Source organism: Colius striatus, chromosome 14, assembly GCF_028858725.1.
Source record: "Colius striatus isolate bColStr4 chromosome 14, bColStr4.1.hap1, whole genome shotgun sequence".
Taxonomy (NCBI): domain Eukaryota; kingdom Metazoa; phylum Chordata; class Aves; order Coliiformes; family Coliidae; genus Colius; species Colius striatus.
In genome coordinates, this window is record NC_084772.1 from 4,611,152 (window position 1) to 4,633,840 (window position 22,689).

Sequence of the window (22,689 nt, forward strand, 5' to 3'; positions counted from 1 at the left end):
CAAGAGGAAATGGGCTCAAGTTGCACCAGGGGAGGTTTAGATTGGACATTAGGAAGAACTTTTTGACCGAGAGGGTTGTTAAGCATTGGCAGGAGCTGCCCAGTGAGGTGGTGGAGTCCCCAGCCCTGGAGATATTCAAAAGACTGATAGCTGAGGTGCTGAGGGACATGGGTTAGTTTAGTGACAGGCTTGGCAGTGTGAGGTGAGTGGTTGGACCCAATTATCTTAAAGATCTTTTCCAATCGTAATGATTCTATGAATAGCAATGTGTGAGACAGCATAATATTCCGAGTTAAGACCTTGGCATTGCTTTATTAGGTTAGAGGCTACACACTGACACACAAATTTCCCTGTACCAGAGGCAAATAACACACACAAGAGAAAGCACAGTACCAGAAGGCAAGAAAAAGACCTCTAATACCAAACCCCATCCTTTCCTTTCTCCTGGGAAGAGGCTGTATTGCCACAAAGGAGGCCAGGAAGAAGGGAAATGGTTCTCAGGAGTGACAACAGAGAAGAGAGAGTGCAGCAAAGAGCAAAATCCAGCCACCCTGCCCAGCAGCAAAGGCAGAGGCCTCACTTACGCATCACTTCCATCACGCGGTGCCGCAGGAAAGTGCGGCTGCTCTGGAGGGCACCGAAGCGTTTCAAATCCAGAGGCCAGACGTTTTCTGACGGGTACCCATTGACCATCCACTCAGCCAGGTACCTGATGGAGGAAGTAAAGAAAGACTGAGAGATTAGCCAGTGTCTCAAAGGAAAGAGTTTAAGCTCAAGTCAGAAGTAAGGCAATTTCAGGAGAATTCTTGCAGTGGGGAGAGTGAAGACAACTAACACGGTGTTCTAAATCCTAGCAGAATCTGGAAGGTTTCCCTTTATAAAACCCAGCCACCAGGCTTCCAAATCATTCATTTTTCCATTAGGATGCAGCACAGAAGGCAGCAGGAAGTTAAAGACAGGTGGTAAATGAAGCCAGGGCCTAGACTGGTAGCCTGGCTGACACCTTTTCAAGTCCTTGGGCTGCGCTACAAAAGGAGGGGCTGAGCACATTTAGGCTGCAGTTAGGAGGCTGACTGCTTTGTCATTTTTCAGTACCTGGTTGTAGGCTCAGTCACAAACCATCAGTGACAGCATTCATCTCTGCATGAGGTGCCAGACAAGTTATGTTTAGCAGTGAAGGAGGAAAGCCTGCTCGAGAGCTAAAGAACAAAGGCAGCTCAGACCAAAGCAGAGCAGAAGGATCTGGTCACAGGCAATAAACAGAAAAAGGGGCTTGAGGCTGATCATAAAAAATTACATTAGCAAGCTAAGCTGCTTACCTTCAGATTGAGGTAACACAGGGGCAAACAGTGCTTTTACCTTTGGAAGTTATTTTGATTCTTAGAGAACCTCACTGCAAAGATTCTCTCTATGTCATGTGACAAAGGAAAAAAATCACTAGTTGCTTCCCTGGTGAACTAAAATATTAGACAATGGACAGGAACTAGTGGAGATAAAGACAGATACTAACACCTGCCATGAAAAAGGAGCAGCTTGTTAAAAGGGCTGTCAAAACCAAATGGCAATCAGAGGGAGTGAAGATGATTCTGCAAGCAACTTTGCTGCTGGGATCACACTACAATGCCTGTCAAAGTATTTGCATCAACACAGCAGTTGGATTTTATTGGGAAGTGATTTTATCCCCTTCTCACTGGCAGAGGACAGTGTTTTAACAGTGCTGGCAGCCCTGCCATCATGTATGCAGTGATTCATTGCCATCAGATTCACTCTGGTTTTGGAGAAATTAACTGCTGTCTCAACTTGAATGATCCAAGGACTTAAATAATAAATCAAAGAGAATCATGGAGTATAGATGATGAGGAAATATATGCTTTGCTGAGCTTTTGTCTCTTCCTGGTAAATAAATCATAGAATCATAGAATGGTAGGGTTGGAAGGGACTTTTAGAGATCATCCAGTCCAACTCCCCTGCAGAAGTAGGTTCACCTAGATCAGGTCACACAGGAATGTGTCCAGGTGGTTCTTGAGGCCCTCCAAGGAAGGAGCCTCCACACCCTCCCTGGGCAGCCTGTGCCAGGGCTCCCTCACCTCACAGTAAAAGAGGGTTTTCTTATATTTAAGTGGAACCTTTTGTGTTCCAGCTTCATCCCATTGCCCCTTGTCCTGTTGCTAGCTACTATAGAAAAAAGTGCTGCCCCAACCTCCTGACACCCACCCTTTAGATATTTGTAAATGTTAATAAGATCTCCCCTCAGTCTCCTCTTCTCCAGACTAAACAGCCCCAGTTGCCGCAGCGTTTCCTCATATGAAAGATGCTCCAGTCCCCTGATCATCTTGGCCCTGCCCTGGCCTCTCTCCAGCAGTTCCCTGTTCCTCTTGAGCTGAGGAGCCTAGAACTGGACACAGGACTCCAGATAATAATAAATAATTGAACCAGTTAGCTCTAAGGAAGCTCACTTGATCCCCAGTAGGCTGTTGATCACTGAAAGGTAGGTAGGACAGGATAAGAGTCCAACACAGACTTGAATTACACACAGAAGAACATCATTGAAACATGGCAACTGCTCCTCTCCTCGCTCAAGTTGGAAATGAAGGAGCAGTCCTTGTCAGAGGGGAGGTGACAAACACCAACCAGGGCTCTCTTATACAGGCTCTTTTCTTACATTTAAAACCTTACTTAGACAGGTAAGAGTGATAAAGCACTTACTTGCCTGCTCCCCCACCATATGAGATACCGGCTGAGTTCATGCCGGCCAGGACGAAGTAGCCGCGCACGGTGGGCGACTCGCCCATGATGCACCGCATGTCTGGAGTGAAGGACTCGGGGCAGTTCACCAACTGCATGATCTGCAGAGCCTCCAGATCCGGCATCCTGCGCAGGAGGGCACTCAGAAGTGGCTCTAGGACCCAAGAGAAACAAAGAAAAGACTTAAATCACAGCTTCAGTCGCAACGTGTTTCAGCTGCTCCAGCTCCGGGCTGGAGAGCTGAGGAGCGCTGTTATCTGAGCAGATGGGCACAGCATCCACGGCAAGGAGTGACAAAAGGCAAATCCATACAATGCTGTGCCATGTTATCTGCCAGTCTCCATCAGCTCAAAGGATCTCCTGAAGAAATGGTGTATTTTTCCCTATTTAGTAACCCCTAAACTGATCCCACTTCCAGATACCTGACCAGTCTTCCCCAAACTTATGAAAACATCCCACACATGCTGACAAGGAGTTTCACATCTTTAGGTGTATGTTGCACAAGGAATCACGTCCTTTTGTTTGGAACGTCACACTCAGGACACTTGTTTTTGATACCTTCCAGTTGGCATAATAGAAGAGACGCTGAACAGGAGATCCCCATCTACCCTGTGCAGCCATTCCAGATTTCAGAGACCTCTGTTTATTTCCCTTCTGTTGTCTCTTTCTCCCAGCCCACTCAGTCATTCCTTGCTTGGAAACTGTTCCAAGCTTTGATCAGCCTCTTGCTGCTCTCCCACCAAGCCTTCCCCAGTCACAGGACACCCTCTGGAGAGAGGGAGCCTAGTTCAGCCCCTAGCATCTGGCAAACCAAGGATTTAATGTTGCATAATGACTGGGATTTCTGCTCCTTTCCTAAGGATTCCTGCTCGTCCCTTGACTGCTAGCAAGGTGATGTCTTTGCAGAACTACTCCACCACCAAGGGCAGCTCAAAGCCCATCCCCACACCCTCCTGCACTTGCGTCACTTCACATTTCTCCTCATGGAATTTCCTGGCCACCTCATTGCCCAGTCACGCTGGAAAGGTCTTTGCTCTGACATCTGAGAGCCTCAATAAAGGGATACGTTACCTACTTTGTTTTTCTTGTCCAGAAGTTACCTCTGCACAGCTCTCCAGATAAAAGCCCTTGAGATTCAGCACTGACAACCCTCCCTGGCTTTACACACAAGCAATAAAACAATCAGAGTTCACTCTACCTAAGTTACAGCCAGAAACAGTCCCTCTGACCTGCTCTCTCTGACATCACAATTCCAGAGTGAAAGCCTGTACTCAGAGACTTATTTTCTTACTGATAAAAAGAGGGATGAGGGTTGGATTTGTTCTTGTATCCAGCCCAACATTTAAAGCAACTGTACAGGCTATTTTAAAAATCAGAAGGCATTCCAATGAAAGGGATCCAAGCAGGAATGCAAGAGCTCAAACCACAGGAACTGCAGCCCTAGGAAAGGATCAAATACTGTCTGAGTAAGCCCTGACTCTGCTCAGCCATTGCTGAACTGATAAAAGGGCAATGTTGGAATGTGGCATGCAGTTGCTTCCCAGACTCAGGCAACTTGTGGGTGCCAGCACGCAGCACCTTTTCATTTCACCAGTACCTAGAAAGCTAAAAAGGCAGTGGGTGCAGAGCTTGAGCAACTCATTAGTGAGGCTGCTAACTTCAAGAAAGTCTGTAGGCATCTATAGATGTAAAAACCTTCAGCATATACCAGCACAAAACTGCACCTCATCCTGGCTCCAACCCCTGGAGCTGAAACTTTTATGGTATCAATACAGTATCTCACAGAAAAGAAAGTGAAACTAATCAATTTAACCTGGGGGCAGCTGGAAGAACATGCTACCACAGCAGCAAGAAATCAGTGGAAATGCATCTGTGCTTAGAGGCACTTGTTCTCACAAGGGACACAAAGAGTTCTGACACAAGGGAAAACCAGATCCCTGAAAAAAGGGGCACACTCATAGAATCACAGAATCATTTTGCTTGGAAAAGACCTTTAAGATCATCAAATCCAATCACAACTTGAAGATGAGAGGGCACATGCACACTTAACAGGCATGGGGAGGGAGGGAATCCTAAAGCATGTTACATTCTTCCCTAGAGAAAGAGCCCTCCGTGGCAAAGGACATACAGAGTATAACACCAGAATCAAATAAAACAGAGACAGAAAGACACAACACTTGGTATATAATAAACCACCACTGTCAATGGTGGGATAAAGTCTGGGAAGCAGCAATACCAAGTTCTGTCCACAAAGCAAGTGCCACCAATGGAAATGCACTTGGCAGGCACTGCTGGGGAGAGCTGCAGAAACAACATACCAGGGCTGCGTGGCAGGTCAGCAGCTACAGGGCAGCAGCACGTGGCACTGGCTGCCAAACACCACATGAAATGGAAGCTCAGTGTTGGGAAATTTATGCAATATCAGGCTGCACTAGAGGAAGTGAATACATGCTGAGGGCTGGGAGGTGTTTGTAAACACTGCCCAGGTATGGCTGTAGGCCTGGGTAAAGAGGTTTTACACAAGTTACCAACAAATGTAGAGATGAATGAATCTGAGAACACATTCACCTTTCCCACACCTTCAGGCAAAGGCAGGTGTGTGCTGGCTGGTCAGCAATAGAGTTGCTGATCTTATTGCTGACAACTGTGCCTTCTGCACGTGTTTCAGTGCTGTGGGGATCTTTCTCCCCTCACATACCAAAGTGATCCCAGTCTTCTTGAAGGTTGTGAATCTCCAGCTGGTTCCGTCCCTCCGTGAAGAGGGGTTTGGGGTTTTTCTCAAAGCCTCCTGAGAGGATGCCCCCTTGCCAGTTGCGGATGTAGATCCTGCCATCCGGGTCTACAATAGCTGCAGAGGAAAGAAAAGAGGTGGGGAGGGCACTGAGAGAGAGGATAACTGCCTTAGGCTGCTGTTCCACAAACACTAACGATGGGCAGGGCCAAGCTAGTGGCATCCTGATGTGAGAAGGGACAGTCTCAGTCCCTCAACCCCACACTCTCACCACTCTGGTTCTCAGCTGATGCTTTGGTGAGACATTTTAGGTTTTGACTCCCACCACAACCATGCAAATGTATTTTTGGGCAGCACAGCAGAGGGAATTGGTCCTAAAGAGCAGCCAAACCAACAGGACAGTGTTACCAGGAGTGGGAGGACACAAGAGGGAGTCAGATCAGGCCACTGTAACACAGGCAATCTGTTATAGTGGTTTAGTCTGCACTCAAGATCAGACTTTCCACCAAGAGATGGCCTGCTCTTCCCTCTCCCTTTCTCTTCCTATCTTTAGAACAGTTAATTTTAGTGGGGATGCACCACTGATCCAGTTAGCTGCAGGTGGGCAGCACTGAGGTGTGGACAAGCAGTCAGGTCTGGATTACTTCTTCCAGTGGTAGTGTCAGTTGGAAGCATTTATGATATTCCACAGCAACTTTTTCCATGTACAGAAAAGTATGACAAAAACCAAATATGCATGTGTGAGCATATTTATGTATCTTCTCTTAGTTAAGTAAAAGTGCAGCACTTGGGGACCAGTCAGAAAGCTGAATTCCCTAGAGGGTACATTACTCACTAGAAGTAGAAATTCTTGCTGAGGACTGAGAGTTAACAAATAAAGCTTTCTACTTCCCAACTAGTTTTCTTTAAGAGATCAGAAAGCCAGAACATGGAGGAGGAGCAATTACCTCAAGTGTTTGGCTGTCCCTACAGCTCATAGACATGTAAATGCCATTGTAAAGCCTTAGCTTCAGCTGAAGGAAAGGAATAGATGGGCCATTTGGGGACAGCAGCCTGCAATGAAAACAAGAGTGCCAAGGCTAGCACCCTCTCTAGCCCACGAATTCAACAACCCAAGACTCAGACATTCCTGCTAGTCAAACTTCAGTTAATGTCATTCTCCTGCTAAGCTGACAGAGTCTGAAGGACAATTTCTGCAGCAAAAGCTTACCCAAGAGTAAGGAAAGAGATTCCTTCCACCACTGAAAGAGGATATTCAGAGCAATTCAGCTAGAATGTACTTCACAATCCCAAATGAGCTGAGAACCAACACCCTGTGGTCAGCCTTTTGGTCATAAACTACAGTGTCACCTTGGAAGGGCAGAACAATTCACCAAGAAAAGGGAGGAAGAGCTGAGGAATCCTTACTGGGTAAGTTGCTTGCCAGAGGTTCCTTCAAAGGATGTGTCAGGAGGTAGAAATGTTCACAGGCATGGAGTGGGATGTTGACTGGTTCCTCCCCAGAGTGGCCCAACTCATAGGCCCACTGAAATAAAAGAAGTACAGGTCAGAATGAGAAGGACTAAAACTAGCTCCAATAAAAACAGGCAGGACAAAAGCACAGGTCACCTCTGTGGCTTTGCTTTCATAAAAGACCAAGTAAGACTTGGTTCAGTCTCCTAAACCTTAAACAAATCTGGATTTCTTTTCTCTTAAAATCTGAACTGTTTAGGATCAGGACTCTCTCCACATAAAATCAAGGAAAGCTGGGTCCTGATTCGAGATTAAGAAGCATCAACTTTCAACACAAAAGCAAACTAAGATCTGTGCACCAAAGCCAGCACTAGGCTCAGCCTCTAGAAGCAGAATAGTCAGGATTTAGGTGTTGATACTGCTAAGATCCTGTACTATCAGGACAGCCAGCTGATAGTTCAGAAACAGCAACTGTCAGATGTACTTTCACAGAGGAGAAGACATGGCACCAAGGTAAAAAAAAAGGTATTGGGGGGATGGATGGTGAGAGAGAGGGAGAAAAGGGGAGAGAGAGACTTAACTGTCTCACGAAGGGCCAAAGCAAAATTCTTCCTGTCAGAAGGGTGCACCCCCCAGGAAAGAGACCATGGGCAGAGTTGTACCAAGAAGCTGCAGGGTGCTCCTCAGCAGGTTAACATCCAGCCTTTGGTGCAGGCAAACAGCAAGCACTGCTCTCCTCCTTCATGCCCCTGCTGTCCATGATTCTGGTCTATGCCAGTAAACCAAGGCAAAGCACAAACCGTTTAAAAAGTACAAAGAAAAAAGGAAAAACCCCTGAGGAAAGTGCACAGGTTCTTAACTAAAGGGGAAACACAGAAAATGATGGAGGAACTCAACCTGGCCAGCACAGTTGACGAAGTACTGACACTGGATCTGTCCTCGGTCGGTGCCGACGGCGGCCACGCGGCCCTTCTGCACCGAGATGTGGCTGACGCTGGTCCGCTCGTGGATCTGCACACCTGAGGGGACAGAGCAACCTCTGGATAACATGAGCCTTCCTTCTAAATGGGTCAGGCTCATAAACATGAAGCCCTTAAAACTCAACCTCAACGCTGATTTTCTCTTTAAGACCAAATTTCTAGTCTTGACCCAGTAATTCTTAACTCAACCCCTGTTGCTTGGAAAACATCACCCGTGCCACTTCTACACAGTTTAAAGGCCGTGAAGAGCTACAGTGCTGCTTCCCACATGACAATCTGGGTGATAAATACACCCCAGTGCCAATAACATGAAATAAAACCCCAAAAAGAGTCTCAACTATGGATTTCTTCCCATTACAATTCCTTTGTGCGCCACAGTCTATAGTTTCAGAGAGCAAGACTGGCTCTTGACGGGACACCAGTCACTCTGGGGGAAAATATCAATTAACAGCATGCAAAAAAAAAGCTGAATTAAAAGAAATTGAGAGGTATCTTCCTAAGCAGCTTCTTCCCATCTGATGGACTTTCATCCTTAACAAGCTCCATCTCTGTTACTATCTCCAACCTTTCTCCCACTTTTAGACCACTCCAAATTTGCCACAGCACAAAACTTCCAAATCCATTTCCCAGCCAATGAAGCACTCCATGGGGCTCAGTCACATCTTTTCATTTCTAGGTAATTAAAACTCTTTTGATGTGTAATTTTGAGCCCAGTCTTCTGGGAAGGACTGTTTTTATGGTAAGAGCATGGTGCTTACTCAGAGAAAAACAGATAACCAGTAAGGACAATGAACTGGTGCTCAGTCATTCAGAGCAGATCTGTAAATATCCCGTGTGCTAAAACAAGAACAAAATCAGCTTGTTTTTTTGAGAAAAAAGAAGACTTTAAAGAATCTGAATGTTACAAAATAACCAGGTTTTGGCCTTCAGTGCTCAGAATACCAAGAGAGATGCAGAATGTCATTATCTTTTGTGGAAAGAAGATAATGAGACATAAGCTGGAACACAAAAAAGTTTCACTTAAACATACAGGAAAAATTCAGATGAGAGAGTCCTGTGTCCAGCTCTGGGCTCCCCAGTTCAGGAGAGTCAGGGAACTGCTGCAGAGAGGCCAGTGCTGGGCCACCAAGATGCTGAGGGGATGGAATATCTGTGTCAGGAGGAAAGGCTGCGGGACCTGGGGCTGTTCAGCCTGGAGAAGGCTGAGTGGGGACCTCATTAATACTTAAAGGCAGGTGTCAGGAGGATGGGGATGGTCTTTTTTCTGTGGTGCCCAGTGACAGGACAAGGGCTAACATGCACAAGCTGGAGGAGAAAGTCCTTTGGTGCTGAGGTGAGGGAGTCCTGGCCTAGGCTGCCCAGGGACGGTGTGGAAGCTCCTTCTCAGGAGGTTTCTAAACCCACCTGGACATGTTCCTGTGCCCCCTGAGAGAGGGGAACCTCCTTTAGCAGGGGGTAGGGCTGGATGAGCTCTAGGGGTCCCCTCCAACCCGCAGCACTCTGTGATTCTGTGCAGGACAGAGCTCATACCGTTCTGGGAGGCAGCCGTTGCCAGTGCCAGGCTCACGTTGGCTGATGACACAAGCGCATCTTCCGGCACATACATGGCCCCCACGAGGTCATGGATGTTGATCAGTGGGTGGAGCTGTGCCACTTGCTTGGGGGTGATGATTTCACAAGGTATCCCCATTACACTGCCGCAGAAGGGAAGAACAAAGCCACCATGAGTCTCGCAGGAGAGCGGGCGCAAGCTGAGGGCCCGTCAGGCCCCGGGCTGCCACGTACCTGAGCGCTGACGCAATGCGCCTCAGCGAGATGAGCCGGTCCTGCGTCTGCGCCAGGGAAATAGAGCCCGTCTTCGTGTACCCTGTGACACACACCAAAGCCAAGTCAGACTTGGACAGGCTCCTGAACTCCTTTTGATCTCAAGCCCATTGCTTTAAGATCATTGCAGACTTCCCCTACGCAGGAGCCTGCAAGGCCCAGACCCCAGGTAACTCACCACAGTTAGCGATGAGAAACTGCTTTAGTCAGCTTTTCACAAAAGCAGTTTCATTTTGACCTGTGTTCTATTACATGTACTTGTGTTTATAAAAGAACTGAACTTCACACATGGTACTTCATAAAAGAGAGAGGGGTTACTGGCAAAAAAAGGGATCCAGTAACTACTCACAATAATAAAACCTCAACAACTAAACACAGGCATTCTGTGACTCCACCACCTGCAAGAGATTAACACTGATCTTAACAGGCACAGTTACTGACCTCTGTGCAGTCTGACACGAATCACAAGCCCTTGTCAGCAGACAACTTTCAGAGATCAAGTTCTTCCTATCAAGCAAATGTCTGAGCGTTTTGGAGGGAGAATTTCAACACATTTTCTTTGTGTTTGCAGTGTGAGATTAGCGTAAGGCACCTCGCTTTGCCTGTGCTTCAGTTGGCCACCTTCTCTTTCTGAGAAGTGAATCTGTGCAGAAAATGTACCAGTTTGCTCTGGTCACTGCAAGATACTTTTTAGGGGCCTCATGAAAATCCACCTGTATTTGCCCAAGTTACAGACAATGTAAAAACTGTCTCAGTTTGCAGGCAGCCTGCCTTTGGTTTGCCATCTGATACCCTTCTTCCCAAGCTTCTGGCTACATTATTTGCACGCAGCTGTGTCCAGTTCTGGGCTCCTCAGTTCAAGAGAAACAGAAGACTGCTGGAGAGAGGCAAGTGCAAGGCTATCAAGGTGATCAGGGGATGGAACATCTGTGTGAGGAGGAAAGGCTGTGGGACTGTTCAGCCTGGAGAAGCCTGAGGGGCAACCTCATCAACACCAGTATTTAAAAGGTGTTTGTCAAGAGGATGAGGTGACATTTTTTTCTGCTGTCTCACGTGACAGGAACAAGCAGTAACAGAAAGAAGCTGGAACACAAAAAGTTCCACTTAAACATAGGCAAAAACTTCTTTACTGTGAGGTGAGGGAGCCCTGGCCCAGGCTGCCCAGGGAGAGTGTGGAGGCTCCTTCTCGCGAGGTTTCCAAACCTGCCTGGACACATTCCTGTGCCCCCTGGTTGAGGGGGAACTTGCTTTAGCAACTGGGTTGGATGAGCTGTAGGGGTCCCTTCCAACTCCCACCATTATTTGATTCCTCTGCATCCAATTCTGTTCAAATCTATTATTTTTGAATGGGAACCACCAACACTTAAGACACCATGAAGCTACACTTGTGTTTTGGTGCTGATGCTTTGACTCAGTTTCCCCATATGATGACACTTTTGATACCTGTTTTCACTCCTGTCTCTTCTTCCAGCTGCTGGTAGAGCTTGTTTGAATAGTCTGCCATCTTCAGCTCTATGGACACGTGCCTGGCTGTGCTCACAATTCCAGCACAGAAGCGAGTGGTTCCAGCAGCCAACCTGCAGCAGTGGTGAGAGGAGAAGAGGCTCCAGTGGGCTGGCAGGGCAGAAACCTTGGTGGACTGCTCCCATGGCTCTGTGGACACTGACTGGATAGTAACCTCTCCCCCAGACCAGACCAGACCAAAAGCTGCCAGTTGGATGGTGCAGGGATAATGCCACCTCTAGGAGGCTTCTCCTTTCTCTCACTCTTGGAAACACATTGTATTCCAAACCCAATCCTCTTTTACTAGTCCTGAACACTGAAGATCTTCGAAGAAAGCCTCTGAAACAAAAGTACTTAAGTCAACCTACCCACTTGATTCTTTCTTTCTGCAAATCAGGATTTCCCTCAAATTAAAATTAACTTGGATTTGTGTCTTTGCAGCTCACAGGAAGAACAAGTCCCTCTCATCAGTGCCACAGATTGGTGCCTGTGTTTCTTGTTGCCTTTTAGACTGTCCCTAAGCCACCATTCATCTCGCTGTTTGGTGAAGGGCAGCTGTAGAGATTAAAACCATCCTGCCAGCACAGACAGGACAAGACAAGACAACTAGATTTAAGTACCTCCCTTGAAACCTTCTTCTACAATACTTTGTCATATTTACTGCTGCCGAAGAAGGTGTTTTCCCATCTGCCCAGGTGAGCCTTTGACACAGCTGCTTTTGGCCTAGCCTGTCCATATCCTCTCCAAAATTCAGCCTCAGAATCAGCTGAGTAAGGCTGCTACATCCCTGCTCAGTGCCTCACCACGCTGTGCTTCACACAAGCCATTTCCCTGAAGGCAATGTTCTTCTTTCCCCTTGAGCACACACACAGGCTGAGCTTGAATGAAGATCTGCAGTAGTCATATCCTTCTCCAAGGCAGTAAAGATGATATTCCCTTACAAATGAAGCCTTAGTGCCTAACTTCACTCAGAAGGACTCTGCTCACAAGTTCTTCAGATCAGGCATCCCAATTTGCTCTCGTGGTAGCTCTGAAGAGCCTGACAGTGGCCACTGCCCTGCCACACCGAGTCACAGGAGCACAGCTCGTTATTCACCAGGGCAGCCCCAAGAGGGAAGCTCTAAGCTAAACAATAAATACACAGTGCAGCATTTACCCACGGCATTAGAAGCTGCTGCAACAGAAGGCTCTTCAAACCACTGAAACCTTACCAGTTTCATACCCAAGGTCCCCAAATTGCCTAATGAAAAGACCCTGATTTTACCTCAGAAGCAGAAATCTAAACAGGTTGAAAGCTGCAGCATCAGCTTTCAACAGCATCTACACACTCTGCCCCAGGCTGCAGAGCCAGTTGCCCCAGCAGCACACCCAGACTCACCTTTAGCCACACACTAAATCCTGCAACAGACCAGCTGGTGATCCCAGCCCTTTAACCACCTTACGGGGTGCTGCTTCAGTCACATCTGCTTATAACCATCTCCCGCCACCTCTTTCAAGCTTTACTAAGGGTGTAATGTTTCATATACACATCACACCCTGCTTCTAGAGATGGTCAACAGGGGCTGGATGATTGACATGGATTTTCACTTCTCTACAAGCAGCCCTTCTTTGCCAGCTGCAGGGTGTTTTATGGGAGCACAAGGGCATCCTCTGGAGAAACTGGGGCCCATGGAAGGCTCATGCCAGCGCAGAGTTCCCCTGACAGGAGCCACAGCTCTGGAGAAGCCACAATGGTGCACTCCCAGCACTCTTCCCCTGTGCTTCCTGGATGGGACTGGGACCCTGGAATCCAGCATCGGAAAAGGAAAGGGGGCATTCCAATGTCTGGGTTTTGTTTCTCACCACCTGAATCAGCATGAAAGAACTTCTTTAATTAATTCTCCCCAAGGCAAGACTCTTTTACCCACAGTAGTGACAAACAAGCATTCTCCAAGTCTTTTATCTTGAGCCACCTTTCCTCAGTCTATTTTCTCCCTGTCTTGCTGAGGGGATAAAGTGAATTGCCTGTGTGGAAGTCTGGCCTCAACCCAAGGCTCTTGTCGTGATTCTGCAAGGGATACCTCTCACCCTGCAGGCCTGTCTTGTGTCTGAAAAGCAGCAGTACACGATGCTACTCATGTTCAGTACAAGCTTATCCCATGGGCCTGAGTCCAGGTGGAGAGGCAGAAATAACCCACTGCATTTGACTGAAGCATCTTCCTTATGAGGAAAGGCTGTGGGAACTGGGGCTGTTCAGTCTGGAGATGAGGACACTGAGGGGGATCTCAATAAGTATCTAAATGGTGGGTGTCAGGAGGTTGGAGCATCCCTTTTTTGAATGGTATCTAGTAACAGGACAAGGGGTGGTGGGATGAAACTGGAACACAAACAGTTCCATTTAAACATAAGGAAAAACTGTTTCAGTGTTTCAGTGAGGGAGTCCTGGCCCAGGCTGCCCAGGGAGGGTGTGGAGGCTCCTTCCTTGGAGGGCTTCAGGGCCCACCTGGACACGTTCCTGTGTCCCCTGATCGAGAGGAACCTGCTTTAGCAGGGGCTTGGACTAGATGATCTCTAAGCGTCCCTTCCAAGCCCCACCACTCTGTGATTCTATGATCACAGTACACAGCCCTGTTTCTCTGGTTTTGCTACCAGGACTCCTTACCTGCCCTGCTCAAGCAAGACTATATCCTTCCAGCCCATCTTCGAGAGGTGATACGCCACGGAGGTGCCCATGATTCCACCACCACAGATGACAACCTGTGCCTGCGCCGGCAAGGGCAGCGCGTGAGGCTCTGCGGCGCTGGACGCGCTGCGGCAGCAGCAGGTCGCTCTCCTCCATCTGGGGTCGGCCGCCCACCACCGGACATCCGACAGCAAGCGCAGGAACATCCTGGCTGTCAGTGCTACTACAGCCCCACCTGGGCCCTGGTCACACCTCGCCTCAGTCCTGCTCCTTCTAGGAAGGAAAAGACGAGTCGTGTTATCGCGTTTTTAGGGCGGACACGGCTGGCAGGGACCAGTGTCGCACGGGCATCGGGGATGAGCGGGCAGCGAGAGCTGCAGAGCAGACAGACAGGACAGCAGCTACTCAGCCCTCAAAGGACAGTCTTGCTGGGAAGAGTTAAAGTGCAATCACGAAACTGGCCCAGAGCATTACAGCTTCGTTTCTGATGGCAGTGAGGAAAGAACCTGATGAAAGCTGGAAAAGAACACCAGGAACATGTTCGTGCCAACAAGAGGCAGCTCAGAGGGAGCCTGCAGGCCCCCGACACGCTCCAAACCCTCTCCTAAAGGCCGAGGTTAATACAGAGCCAGTGAGGCTGAGTAACGCTGTCAGGCTTTTACCCGGGGAAGGGACAGCCAACGGTCCGAGCAGCCCGAGCACAGAATAGGGACGCTCTCGCACACGTTAGCTTTTCTAAAGGACGTTCCCGGCGCCCTCCGGCTGCGGCAGCGGGGCACGGCCGCGGCTCCCCGCTGCGGGCTGCGGGCTCGGGGCTTCTGAGCGCAGCGCAGCCACACGCCACGGGCCGCTCCGCTCCGAGCAGAGCCGAGGGGGAGCGGTGTGAGGGCGGGGAGCGGTCCGGCGGGACCGGGACCTGGACAGTGCCGTGTGGGGCTGTGTGTCAGCGCCGGAGCCGGCGCGGCGGGGAGCGGGGCAGCCCCGGGCGGGCGGGCGGGGGGCGGGAGGGGGCTACGGGGCCGCGGCACGGCGGGGTCCCGGCACGGCGGGGCCGCAGCGGCTCACCTGCGCGGCTGAGGCCCGGCGGAGGCCCGGCTGACCTTCCGCGCTTTGCGGCCGCCGCACGACAGGCGCCGCGGCGCGCCGCGTCACGGCCCGCGCCGGCCCACGGGCAGCGCGGCGGGCGGGGCCTGGCGGCGCCGCGCCCCAAGGAACCACACCGAGTACAAACCTGCAGACTCTGTTTATTAAACTCTCCCGGGTCATCTGTACAGAAAAAATGCACATTATTATGTTCAGAACCTCAGGAACATCTCAAAATTACACAGCTTGGACATGTAAAAAAAAAACCCAATGAACAAACCGAAACAAACCAACCCAAAACCCCCCAAACTAAACCCCAAACGAGACGGGCCGGGTTTATACACAGACAGGGAAAACAATGTACAAAGAAAGTCTCAGCCGTGTCACATTTAAAATGAAAAGAAGAGATGAGACCAAGTTCAAACAGCTTCTGCTGTACAATAGGAATCCGCTGGGTCTGCTGTACACGGCCGTGCCGTCCCATAGGGTAACCCAGCTCCCACCTCTGGCACCAAGACCAGCCACAGCTTCCCCTCACACAGGCCAAAGCCACACCTTTCCCTTTTCCCCCTAGTTCTGCATTTCCCAAGGGCAGAGCCCCGCCGCTCAGTCCATACCAGGGTGCAGTGATTCACTCAGGAAGGGATCATTTGCCTTTGGGCTGCTACGGAATGAAATGTGGGTGTTACGCAGGAGTAAAGAGCGATCTGCCTTTGGCCAGTGCGTGGCAATATGTTACTACTCCTCCCTGTCCCAGGCAGGCAGTGCTGGGGAGCTCCACAGAGTGGGCACGGTGGTGAACCCCACCAGTATGGGACAGAACCAGCAGTACCAGCCGAGTTCTCTCCCGTACACCTGTGGTTTGGGTCCTCTCTAACCTCACCTCCTCTCATCAGTGGGAGTGAGCTGGCACGTCTGGCCCCCAAGCACAAACACCTGTACCCAAGAGATGTTAAACCCTATAATCAAAGATGGGCTTTTATACCAACAGACACCACTGCTGCACAGCACAGAGCTGCACCTTCAATAGGGATGGACATGCGAGGTGAAACGTTCTGGTTTCATACCACACCCATGCACTCACACACACCTCAACACTACTCCTTTTAAAAACAAAACCAATAAAGTAAACAAAAAAAAAGTACTACAGTCTTCTTGCAACTAAATAATAAAGTTTTTCAACAGAAGTTGCCATTCAACTTGAACACAACTCTCCAGGCAGGATCAGGGAGATTCTCCTGGCCTGGCACATCTCCTCCCTCTGGGCCCACCTGCAGTTAGTTTCTGTAGAGATGCCCACTCCTCTCTGTTCTGTTTCACACAATGCACTTGCTGAGGATTCTTTCAGAGCAAGATGGATTCTACTGGTGTGGGTTTCAGTGTCAGGTTCTGGGTGAAAGGCCTACATTTGGTTACAGGATGATGTTGAGTTTGTGAGGGCTTTTCCAGTGACACAGACATGAGGGTACTGGATTTGCTGGACAACACTCAAGGTGTCTGGAATTTTGTTCATGTCTGAGTTCCTCCAGCAGCCTGAACACCAGAGGTGAGGCAGGAGAACCCCGAGGTGGAACTCTGCAAAAAGACCTAGGAAGACTCACAAGGTAAACAATAAATAAGCTTGCTAAGGTCAAGAGGAATGAACACTAACTGGCTAGCAGGAGCGAAGTAACAAGGTGCACTTCATGCAGAGTTCCCCTTGCTCATGTCAGCTGAACACCATCCTTTAGGAAACACCACTTGTTAACCCTTGCAGCAACAGGGGGGAAATGGAGAGCTGCATGCCTTGCTAGGTCCCAGCCACCTGCCCTCTCCATGCATCCCCAGCAGCATCAGCAATGCCACATCTCCCAAGAGAGAAGAGTTTGTGGTGATGATATAAAACACTCAAAACCCCCACATCTCCTGAGCTGCATTCTGGGGAAGGCAGCCTTCTCCACTGAGAGGTGCAGGTCAGGGTACCCCAAGTTTTGCCACACCAATGCTCTTCTCCAGGCTGACGGCAGCCATTTCTAGCTCTCTCAATTAGATCAGAGAAATTAAAAAGGCTTCCTCAAGATCAAGGCAACAGCAGTGTTTCTTACAACCATTTCTTTCTTTCTTTCTCTCCCTGCAATGGGAAATGGTTACCTGCAGGCAAGATGTTGCGCTGGCAACGGCACAGGCAGGTTATTTTTGGAAGAATACTTGTGTGGGCTCCTGTGCTTTTGAAACCTCTAGATTTTTAGGTTTATGTAAAAAGAAGGATTCTTCAGGACTGGGATTGGTAGATTTATAATCACAAAAAAAGCACAGTTGGTCATTAGTGGCAGGAGGCCCCATTTTAAAATGTTCAGTGATAAATGGCCTGGCCCCTTTGCCAGTGTCATACCTTTAAGAGGTGGATCTGTGCCCTTACAGCAACAAAAGCCATCTGAGGGAATCATGCAGAGATTTAGTTCAGATCCTAGCACTGCTTCAGAGCGCCTCCAGACACATACCTACGCTACTCCACAGCACTCACACCGATACAGAGTTCCCAGGTGAGCCTGCTGACAGTCAGAAACACCATTGACCAGACTAACACCACCAGAGCCCACAGACTCCTCATTCAGTGGTCCAGGCCTCCTTCCTGCAACCTTCTCCAATTTCAACAGCAAAAACCAACCAGAACGCATTATATCTCAAAGTAAAGAAAGTCACTTTTAGAGCTCAACAGAGTTTACATTCAGAACTATGGCTACAAACCTACAATTTTCACTGCAATTTCCTTTGGACTTTAGTGGAAGATGCTATTTCTAGACAACAAACCATCTAATTAGGCTTTCTGAGCTACTGGGGCTACAAAATGCCTTCTCAAAAAGTCACAACAGTTTAAATAAAGCCCTCTGATAGGCATTTTGTGAGGGAGAACTCACACCCAGCAAGCAGTGCTGCCCAAAGAGCCCACTTCCCTTGCAGCTCTGCACAACCCCCCCCCAATCTCTACAGCTGTCATTTTGACACTGTCAAGTGAAACAAAATCCACGTCCAGCTGCCAAACTAACATTTGTGGTGCTGCACACACAACTGGCCATTCCTCTTCTGCTCCACTTCACATTGCCAGAGGGCAGCTAAGCTCTGGCAGCAACAGGGAATTGAGGTGAGAGAAAGAATGCAGGCTTCATTTGTCTTCTACCTAAGCACATAACTGCAATCCTACCAGGCACTAACCACCCCACTGAACCACCCCTGCTCAGGCTTTTGCTACTGCTTGCCTCGGGTTTGTAATACTTGGATATAAAGCCAGAAGTGTTTGTGAAAGACTCATCAGCACAGCGAGTCTAAAAGTGTATCACTAACAGTTTGCTGTCCATGCTCAGAGTGGGGTGAAGGGAAGTCTGCAAAAAGCTTCAGTTGCAGCAAAAACTCACAGTATTCTGTAGATGCCATTCTGTACAGGCAGCAGCATCAGAATCAGCTGGTCCACGCTCCAAAATGTCTCAAAATCTCCTACACTGCTCTTCTAGAAAACAACAGGGATAACTGGAAATGTCAGGTCTCACCTAGCAGAGCACTAAGTGGGCAAATGAAGTTGTGGTTCAAGCATTAGCCTGAAGTTGGACACTTTTGGGCACATGGTTTGTACCACAGCACAAGTAGGTGAGCACATCTTAAAGGCAAATGAAGGACATCCTACTGTGCACCTGGACCCTCATGCTCCTGGATTTCACCAACATGCTCCATCTTTCAGCCAAAGCACACAGCTCCTGACCTTCACACCTCCTTGTACTCGAGGAACAGAGATGATGGTAAGAAGAGGCCACAAGCAGTGCTGCAGCTTTTCTGCAGCACCTTCTTTGGGGTCTGGGGTGAGAAGATCAGGTTCTGGAAGCGTAGCTATACACAGCAGGATGGCACACATGGATGGTAACAAGGTGCAAGCTATTTCCCTTAAAGATCCAGATGCTTCTGCCTTCACACAACACTATTCTCCCATCCACTCCTGCTCAGCCTTCTGGACCAGCACCCAGGTCCTATATCCCACAAAAGACCAGTTACTATCGCTACCAGTTGCAGCTGTGGAAACAAAGAATGCCTTTTGGTGCTACCATTCAAGCCATTAAGACCCAGACAGGCCAGTTACAGCCCACAAAATAACTGTTTTACAGATGGAGCATTTTGAGTGCTCAGATGCTTTCTGCATCACCCACAGCACAGTATGGCCAGCAAGCCAACATCATCTGTAGCCAGCTAATTTGGGAGGGTAACAGCAGCAAGGGAGCTTAGCAGCAGCAAGATAAAACAAAAGGAGTGTTAGAACTTAACTGTGTCACCAGTATTAAAAAATGTGTGACTGATCAGGGAGCTTCCTGCCCCCTGACAGCAACACTGCACTACTGACAGGCTCCACATGCCTCATGGCTACACCATGACTTTGATTTACTGCAATACAAGTTGTACAGCTCACGTGAGTAATTGATCCCGGTCAGTATTTTATTCTATCTTGCGAGTGGCAGAGGAGTAAAGGGAGGACAGCTTTCCAGCCCCCTCAAAAATCCACAGTCACAAAAGCAGGATATTCACTAGGAGATGACACCAGCGACTGGTGCCCTTCGGTTGTCCAAGACTATGCTCTGAAGATGCTTTAGGTAAGATGAGCAAGATGTCCAAAACAAGGCCAACTGTGGTGTAAGATGCAATTTACCCTTAAGTTTCCTGCCTCAATTTCACCCAGCCACAGAGGATGACTAGTTTTCAGTATGAACCATTACCTAAATCATACAGTCAGTATGCAGATATATGTCTTTCTTTAAAAATTTACTTAAAAACTGCTTGAGCTGCAGGTCGTTATCAGTCTGATCTGGAGAGTGAAGGCAGTTCCAACAGTACAACAGAGACTTGTCTACAGGCAGGTAAACCAGAGTCTGCTAACAAAGGGGTAACAAAAGCTGCTGGCTGGGCTGCCAATGTTGCACACAAACGTTCATAGGATGAAGATGCTGTGGATGAGGATCCAGGATGGGAAAACTGAGCCAACACCTGCTGCTGCTCTAATTTTTTTTTCTGTGTTTTTTTTTTCTTTTTTTATTCTCCTCTCACAAGAGGGGGTTTGGGTAGACTATACAGAGGAGTGCTGTACAAAACTGGGCACTGGGCAGGCATTTCTTCAGCAGGCAATCCAGGCTCTACCTGTCCTTGAGCTCTCTTGTCACCCGCTTGGTGATGCGTCCACACATCAGGCCGATGAGGAAGAGTACACAGATGCCCACCGTGATCACAGACAGGATGTAATTCTTGGACGGAGAGGTCATAACTTGCATGGCAAGGTCAGAAAAACCTTCTGCTGGGGCAACCTGGAGGTGAAAAGAGAATAAATGAGTCAAGCTGCGCTTTCCATACCACTTTCAGCCTTGGCCTTCATCAGGTTTAGCCTCTGGTACTGCTATTGCCTCCTGACATCATCAGACTTGGCCTGAACCATCAACAAGCAGGCCTCCAATGACTCATCTGAAAGAGCTGCTGCTTAACCATGGTAAGTTCTGCTGACCTTATTTCATTGCCCCAGAGCTTCTGTACAGGACACCAAGCCCCGTGTGCACAGAACAGACTTTACTGATCTAGGTGAACCTGCTTCTGCAGGGTGGCTGGACTGGATGATCTCTAAAGGTCCCTTCCAACCCCACCATTCTATGATTTCTATTAGTGCTGCACTGTTGAGGATGCCTCCCAGACAACAGGAGTTCATAAGACATACGAGTTCAAAGAAGGAGGCCTGATTGCCATTTTTCTAGACCAATCTCAAAATGCTTAATTTAGGACAAGAACTTCATTCAAGTTTTTGTAAATAGCTCTCAAAAGAAAGATCCAATGCAAAATCCTTTCAGCATTCACCTTTGCAGCATAGCTCCACATTTCAATGCGATCGTTAAGGCGTTTCTTGCACTCAGGCTGCAACCTCACACGTTTGTCTTCCAGAGCTTCCATTAAGCATGACATTTCTGTAATGTGCAGGAGATGGTGTTACACAACAGCAATGGTGGCTTCAACAACAAGGCTGCTAGAAAAGGACACAGCAATTCTCACAGAGGCTGACAGTCACATAGCTTCCTGAACAGACCATCTACAGAGCCCACTCATGTCCTTGAAGCCAGCAATTTCACTGTGGTTCACGATTAATACTGCATTTTGAGACACAAGGAATTCTGACTTCCAGAAAGAAGTTACAGTACATAGCCAAGGTGTACAAGATTATTTATAAAGTCTTATAAACTTGCACCTTCAGCGAGCTGTACTCTAAATTCTGTGCCACTACCCTTCAGAGAGAACAAAGATCAAATTCAGCTGAGGAAAAAAACACAGTGCTATCTCCTCAGGCTTGGCAGGAGGGGTTTCTTGATCAACAAAATGTTTTGGAAAGTTTTAACTTCCCGAGTTTTCACACAGTCCTGAGAATAGGAAGTGGGATCACAATGTTCTGGGTGCCTACGGAGCAGCTTGGCCAACCCATAAACTCTTTTATATGCTCACATGCAACACTGACAAAAAACTTTGTATTTTGTACTTGGACTGCCTTACTTGAATAATCCCTAATTGGATGTTTTCTGCTCTGCAGTGAAAAGTTATTTTGTTCATAACAAACAGACTGCAAACTTTAAAACGAGCTCCACACAATTGTCAGTTCAAACGGTTTGAGGCAGGTTCCTCTCTAAGCTACAGACTTCTGCATACCCTCAGTGCAAACATGCCAGGACACACATCAAAAGGATTATGATGCAACAGGAATAAAGAAAGGATATCCAGAATTTCTGAAAGGCATTCAGTAACCAGTATGAAAGATTGTGATCAGGAAAACACTTGGCTGCTATTTTTAATGCCAGATAAACTTGGAAAGATGGGAAAGTTCAAGCTCTTTTTTCCCCACTAGCTTTCCTTAAACAGCCAGACACACTAACCAACTAGTTGACAGTAACAAAGTGCAAGAGCTTGACCTCAAATTGGAAAATAATGGGTTTGGAAATACTTAAATAAATTATGTTTCAAGTGGTCTGAACTTGCTGAACTCAGTCTTAAAAGACTTGGAACAGCTGATGGAGTCTCAAAGCCTGTAGCTAGTATGTGAACTTAGAAAGGGTAGTAAAGATTACCTACTCTCTGTAACTGGAAAAGAAAAAACTGGTATGTTTAAGTGAAGAAGAAGGAAAAAAAGGAAATCTCAAAGAACTTGAGCTTCGTTTTATCTGTTGAAATTACTGAAACAAATAAGTCAACCACGGACAAAGAGTGACACGAAGGACCGAGGGGATTAGGTAAGAATGAATCTCATGAAACCAAACTCGTGTTCATGTAAAAAAAGCAGCTTAGCTCTAGGGAAGGTTTTGATACAGTCTGATAAAATGTCATACATAAGCTTGTGAGCTGTGTCTTGTGAAGTTGATAGAGGGTGGGAGATAAACCTCACTGGAAAACGAGTCCATGTACTTCAGTCCATGTGTATCAAGGGCTCGTTTTCAATGGGATTTAGCTGTGGAGGGATTTAATAGAAGAATGATGGGATCTGGTACCACATGCTGTTGTCAGTAACCACAGGAATGATGGAACATAAAATACACTCATTACATTTCCAGATAAGGCTGCAGAACATTACATCAGGATTGAAGAACAGGTCTCGCCTTGGACACCAGGAAGGACTTCTTGATCCCCATGTTTTAGTGGCATCTACTAGCACTGCAGCTGTTCTACCTCATTAC

General features: G+C 48.0%; 2 protein-coding genes across 5 annotated transcripts in view; both read right to left on the reverse strand.

Moving 5' to 3' along the window:
• The window catches only part of PDPR (pyruvate dehydrogenase phosphatase regulatory subunit), a 28,626-nt gene extending 13,612 nt beyond the window's left edge, over positions 1–15,014 (reverse strand). The window contains exons 1-10 of one of the 4 annotated variants that reach the window (XM_062007379.1): positions 14,963–15,014; positions 13,877–14,170; positions 11,176–11,309; positions 9,694–9,775; positions 9,439–9,602; positions 7,826–7,947; positions 6,884–7,001; positions 5,444–5,593; positions 2,707–2,899; positions 585–709 (exon numbers count right to left, since the gene is read on the reverse strand). In XM_062007379.1, coding sequence (XP_061863363.1) covers positions 585–709; positions 2,707–2,899; positions 5,444–5,593; positions 6,884–7,001; positions 7,826–7,947; positions 9,439–9,602; positions 9,694–9,775; positions 11,176–11,309; positions 13,877–14,103 — 1,315 coding nt within the window. In that variant the 5' untranslated portion in view covers positions 14,104–14,170; positions 14,963–15,014. Of the gene's footprint in view, positions 1–584; positions 710–2,706; positions 2,900–5,443; positions 5,594–6,883; positions 7,002–7,509; positions 7,587–7,825; positions 7,948–9,312; positions 9,388–9,438; positions 9,603–9,693; positions 9,776–11,175; positions 11,310–13,876; positions 14,171–14,962 lie in introns of those variants that run through there. The other 3 variants (XM_062007380.1, XM_062007381.1, XM_062007382.1) reach the window with 3 other exon arrangements.
• A 111-nt stretch (positions 15,015–15,125) lies between these two features.
• GLG1 (golgi glycoprotein 1) overlaps positions 15,126–22,689 on the reverse strand; it is an 83,022-nt gene continuing 75,458 nt past the window's right edge. The window contains exons 25-26 of the mRNA XM_062007304.1: positions 20,834–20,940; positions 15,126–20,295 (exon numbers count right to left, since the gene is read on the reverse strand). Of these exons, the coding sequence (XP_061863288.1) occupies positions 20,128–20,295; positions 20,834–20,940 (275 nt within the window). The 3' untranslated portion in view covers positions 15,126–20,127. The remainder of the gene's footprint in view (positions 20,296–20,833; positions 20,941–22,689) is intronic.